A 5,750-nucleotide genomic window follows, 5' to 3' on the forward strand; every position below is an offset into this window, starting at 1 on the left:
CTCCCCGGGATCGTTTAGGCTTAACCCGTTCTCTAGAGCTCGTCTTCTTCATCTTCTGGTCCTTTTTTTATTAGTAGTATTATTATTCAGTTGTTTAAAATGAGCATTATCCCAAACATATGCAGTGCAATCAGCTCGGTCACACTTACAAGAACACGCTTTAATAAGGCAATCAATCAAACGCTAACAAGGCGCGGGGGGGTGGGAGGGACCGCCTTTAGGGGCTGAATTTGGCTAGCCAGGGACAGAACCCGGTGTAGCACATGGGGTACCCCGAAGAAAACTCCACTCCCGCTGGTGACAAGGGGCCAGGTGCCCATCGCCGCCTCCCCCGGGGCCTCACCCCGGTTCCTCGAAGGGTCAATGCCCACGCGTGCCCGGAGCCAGCGCCCCACGTGGGGCCGCGGACACCACCACCGGTGGCGAAGGTGTTAACGGCATCGGCCCCACGCAGCAAATGGAAAATTTCATTATGAAGTAATGAGTAATTCCTCCCACTGAGATGTATTGTTATATCTTCCACTTCAATTTAGGAGCACAGCGGCTCAATTACCTAGAAAATACAGTCAATTAAAGGCTGCTGATTGGACACGAGGACGGATCATCGATCTTGTACTTTCCAATATCGCTCCAGACACCTTATTTTCCCTCCCCTATTAACTGAAAATACTCTTGGCATTACCGCGACCCGCAGCCTATTTACCTGTCGCAGGCAATCTCTGCCCTGTGACCGAGCCGCGGAGAAATTCACAGCCACCCTTTGCCGCACCATCCTCCGGGAGTGGGCGGCCGGGAGGGCGGCTCTGGAGCAGCGGGGACAGGGGGACCGCGCCGGCTCCCTGCCTCCCCGCTCCCCGTTCGCTCAGGGGGGATGTCCCAGTCACGGGTGGAAGTGGTTACCAGAGACTTAAATGCTCTTTTTCTCTCACACGCTCCTAGATATATAAAATACACGTATTTGTGCGCCAGCCGATGGCATTTTCTGAGCTGGTCACTCTGCAAGAGCAAAGTGCTGCCGCGGTGGCAGCAGAAGCCTCGGCCGGATCTTGGCCTGCGCTCTCGGCCCAGCAGGTGCCTGTGCCTGGCCCAGGAATGAGGGGTCGTGGGTTGTGTGAGAGACCCCGTTTTTGGTGGATAGCGCTCATCTGCCGTCCTATCCCTCCCTGACCTCTTCAGCGCTCCCTTCTCCCGGGATTGCCGGGGAATGACATCAAGCACTGGCTCCGCAGCTCCTATTTTCTCGGACTGGTTTTTCTGTCTGCTAAAAGACGAAATAAAAAAGGCGGAAAGGTTTGCAAAGCTCGGATGTTGTTCGGCTCTCCCCTTGGACGCTGTTTACAATTGTTATTTCCTGGGGGGGGACGGGGACGGGGAGGGAGAATCTATTTGTGAGTGTCCAAAAAGGGCCATTGCTTTCCATGTGCATAAGGAAATCTCATTTATAAAGGTTAGAATAATCAGGCGTTAATGATTTAAAGATTGTGACTTTGGATGGGGTTTTTAAAAGCTGTAATGAACAATATTTTTTTATTCGAAAAAATATGTCCTGGCATGCCCGTGTCCCTTCCCTGCTCTCCATCCGCTATAGGGAAACGCTGCTATGCACTCCCTCTTCTAAAGACAAAAAGTCTCCGGTGTGGCAGTAAACCAGAGGCTTCTGAGCAATTCAGTACAAAGTAGATACAGAGGTGTCAACAAGTCTTTGTTCTGTTCAGCATTTATTTTCCTGCTTGTTGAACTGTAACTATTAGAAACTGCACGGTGAAATTCGTCTTAAGCAACATTTTAACCTTTTTTTTTTTTTTTAACAAGCACGACAACAATATGGGTGAGAGGTTGTTAGAACGTGTCGTTATTATCGGTTTTGATGTTGCTATTTTTGTTGCTATTAAGTTTTATTCCGACATGGTAACAAATTATGGCAGTGTATTTTTTGGGCTATTTTAAAACAGAATGAAATAAATAATGTCGGTTTTGGAAGAAACCACTATCCAGCTCCGTGCACGTGTTTTGTTTTTTTTTAATTTAGGGTTACAGAAATCCAAGCAAAAGCAATTATGCTACCTTCTTCTGAAATATCTTCTGGATAGGAGACGGGTGGATGACTTTGTGAAAGAAATACTCTTTAAGAAGGAAGAGTGACCAGTGTGAAGGACACACACAAATGTAAAGATCGGAGATGGAGAAAGAAACACAAAACCCGACAAATTAAATAATTACTTAAAAAATAAATTTTAAAAATAATAAAGAGAAGACACAGCAAGGAGAAGGCAATGAGAGAACCGAAGGCTGAAGTACAAAGGAAGTGAAATCGCCTTTGCTCCAATTTACAGACTGGTGATTGTCTGAAGGAGTTGCGCTCCCTGTCACCTCTAATCTCTTCCCTTGGCGGCTTGTTAGCGTTTGGCACGGGGTCTTTGCTCGCGGAGCATTGTACATTCGATATTCAAAAACCCTCTTTACATATACATCACTTGCTAATTTTGTCAGTGTATGCACATTTCAGCGACTGATAATAGGACATTGTTATTTAAAGGACAAATAATAGCTCTGACCCATAAAGAGGCAGGAGCTCGTATTTTTCCCCTGCCAGTTCCAGTCTGCCTCTTAAAAATAAAAATTGGAATGAACGAGGAAATGAAATGCTGGATTTCTGCTCACAACGAAGGACGAGACAAGGGAGGGTAAAGAACGCAATTAAACTACGAAAGTAATGTACAGAATGACAGGTTTTCTTTATGGTAAAGCATTGTTATTTTCCATAGAGACAACTGGATAATACTGCCGAGTTGCAAACTGGAAACCTTTTGGGGTTTGTTTTTGTTGTTTGCTTGTTGTTTTTATTTTCTGAACACTGAGGGATTACATCTTTGCTTTCTTCATGCGCACAAGCCGTTTCGTTATCAAGATAGTGTTTCTTTCAAGTATTTCAGATTTTCCTTCTCCGCCTCATAGATATGTGCATAAGGTTTGTTGTGATCTGCAGAACCTCCAGCCCTTGGGAAGAAGTCTATCCACGGAAAAGAAAGTCCCAGGACATTTCTGTATGTGGCTGGCTGGACCATGTTTCATTCGAGTTAATTTTCTTCCTCTTTCGTGCCTAAATTCCTTCTCAGAGAGAAATCACTAGCAATTCTTTCCTTCTTTCTTTTATTTTCGCCCCCTTGGAATGTAAATCCTTTTAAGACTGAGCTATTTTTAGTCTCTTTTCTTCTTTTTTTTTTCTTTTTTTTCGTTTTTTTTTTCTGTGGGTGTCGGCGGCTGAGGAGAGAATACGATTAAATAAACATGGGCTGTAGGTACATTAACTCGAAGAGAAGTCCGGGAAAGGGATGAGTATTTAATAACCCTGAGACAAAGGTTTATCTCGTTAAAGGTACTTCTTCTCTCTGGTCCATGGAAACTGAGGTGGCTTTGCTCAGCACAGAGGGCGTGAAAGTGAGAAAGGAGTCAGTCCTGGTTGTGGCCGAACACGTAAAGTCTGATCCGGAGGGTCTCTGCGCCAGCCCGTTGGACTGGCCGCTGTGGCATGCCAGGCAGGAGCAGGGGCTGCCCCCGGCGCTGCTGAGTCCATGAGTTGGGGCAGGGTAGAGAGAGGGATGTCTGAAGGCGCACAGCAGTTCTGGTCTCGGGTACGGGTGGGAGAGAACCCTGAAGGTGTCCAGAGGCCTCAGTGGGGTACTGAAGGGGGTGGCGGCAGAGGCCGATGTGGCGCCGATGCCCATGTGGGAGTAATAGGGCAGGGGCAGGTGGGACGGGAATGGGTACGGCAGGTTCCCGGTGGCTGCCGCGTGGCTCATCATGTACGTATAAAACGCCGGATCGGCCGGGTGAGGCCAGGTCATGGCCAGGCGCTGCCGCTTGTCCTTCATCCTGCGGTTCTGGAACCAAACCTGCGGACAGAGGAGAGGCGAGAGCCGTCACCCGCCGCCGCTCTCCGCCTGGCCGCCGGCCCGGCCCTGCTCCCGGGGCGGCGCGGCGGACGTGGGTCTGCCGGAGAGCGGAGACCGGCGCCAGCTTTCCCTCCTAGAGGGACTTGTCATCACGTACAGAGGGATCAGTTAAGCCCCTATAAAAATCTACAGGGGGACCCAGAGGAGCAGCCCTTTCAGGGTGCTTGTTTTCCTCTTTGCTTGTTAGGGCTTGTCCTGCTCACCCCCCGTCCCTGGGTTCCGGCCAGCCGGGCGGCTCTGCCTCATTGCTGCCCTTTCGCATCCACAACTACCTGGGATTGTTGCTATGGGGTTTATTTTCATGTGCAAATGCTTTGGAAAAGGCCAAGCAAAGCGAGATCGAAACAAGATCTGCTCCTGGCTTTCTCTTCCCTCCCCCAAGAGCTGAGCGAGATTTGGACTGAACAGAAGGGAGGATTAAAAATAATCTGCTAGGGAGAGGGCAGATTAGCGGCGCTGGCAGGGATGGCTCCGGGAGCCATGTCCCATCTCCCGCATTGCTGCAGGGTGCGGGCAGGGCCAGGAAAGGGGCGGGAGGCGGGGGGAGCTGGCAGGGAGGGTTATGCTGGCGAAGTGCTTTCCCGAGTTTTGCGAGGAAGTTTGGCCATACAGATTTATATCGTGCTAATTGGAAACATGTCCGAGCTGCGTGTACCTTGATGGTGGTTTCTGGCAGATTTAGAGCAGCCGCCAGCTCACATCTCCGGGGCCTGGACACGTAATTCTCCCGGTAAAACTCCTTCTCCAGCCGGGCGATCTGCTCGCGGGTGAAGGCGGTGCGGTAGCGGCGCATCTGGTCGCTGGCGCTGCAGGCCAGCGAGCCCTGGGAGCCGCCGCTGCCTCCGCTGCCCTTGGGGTGATCCCCCCCGCCGCTGGGGCTGCCGGCCAGCGCCTCGGAGCACGGCCCTGCGTGGGGAGCCCGGAGCAACGACACACGCTCGGAGGCGGGTGGGCACACAGGGATGCTCGCCGTCCGCCTCCCCAGCGAACCCACCTCGGCCCCCCATTCCACCCCATTTCGCATTTCCGTGCCTGGCCCGGTGTACTGAGGGTATTGGGGTACTGACATCCAAGAAGGACCGGGGAGGAGGGCAGCGAGGAAGGGAATGAAACACTACCTGAGGGTTTGAGAGGGGCTTATTCACTCTGGCTGGGAGGCTACCTGTCCCCCGCTCTCCCCGACACACACCTCCTGCAACGGCGGTGTCTGCTCTCTGAGCCTCACACTCGCTTCCCGCACCGGGAAACCGGAGCGCCGCAGCATCCCCCGACCCTGAGTGTCCGGAAAAGGCAGGTGTGCCTGCCATCCGTGTAGCACGGCTCCGCTGCTCCTGCCTCCAGGACAGCAGGGACCCAGGAGTGGAGCGGCCAGCAGACAGGTTCTGTTCTCTCTGAGGGGAAGATGAGGCCTTAGGGATCTCCGCTCAGCCTCCAAAGAACAGGATGGGATGTTTTCAACGAGCCTCTAAGGGATGAGGGAGGACAGGCAGCGCTTTCCACGCTTCCCGGCTTCTTGAAGTGATTGAGGAACGGGGAGGGGGGAGAAGTGGTTTGTTGTCAGGGTAGGGACGTCTTTGCCGGGCTGGGAAGGTGGGAATAGGGAGGGGGGAGTGGGGGCAGGGGGGAAAGGGGCCTGTCCGCTGCCTTTGCTTTCAAATGCAACTCTCCCTCATTGTGCCCGAGACCAAAGGCAATTAATTCATTGGGACCATTTCCGAGCTGGCGCCACCGAGACATAGAAGTGACAAGGTAATTTGGACCTCTCTGGTTTTTTCTTTTTTTTTTTTTTTTTTTTTT

At 51.7% G+C, this 5,750-nt stretch overlaps 1 protein-coding gene across 2 annotated transcripts in view; it reads right to left on the reverse strand.

Annotated features, from left to right (window-relative positions):
• Positions 1 to 1,713: 1,713 nt before the first annotated feature.
• EVX1 (even-skipped homeobox 1) overlaps positions 1,714 to 5,750 on the reverse strand; it is a 4,901-nt gene continuing 864 nt past the window's right edge. For both annotated transcript variants that reach the window (XM_031057663.1, XM_031057664.1), the window contains exons 2-3: positions 4,609 to 4,859; positions 1,714 to 3,893 (exon numbers count right to left, since the gene is read on the reverse strand). In XM_031057663.1, coding sequence (XP_030913523.1) covers positions 3,363 to 3,893; positions 4,609 to 4,859 — 782 coding nt within the window. In that variant the 3' untranslated portion in view covers positions 1,714 to 3,362. The remainder of the gene's footprint in view (positions 3,894 to 4,608; positions 4,860 to 5,750) is intronic.

Source organism: Geospiza fortis, unplaced genomic scaffold (assembly GCF_000277835.1).
Source record: "Geospiza fortis unplaced genomic scaffold, GeoFor_1.0 scaffold95, whole genome shotgun sequence".
Classification (NCBI taxonomy): Eukaryota; Metazoa; Chordata; class Aves; order Passeriformes; family Thraupidae; genus Geospiza; species Geospiza fortis.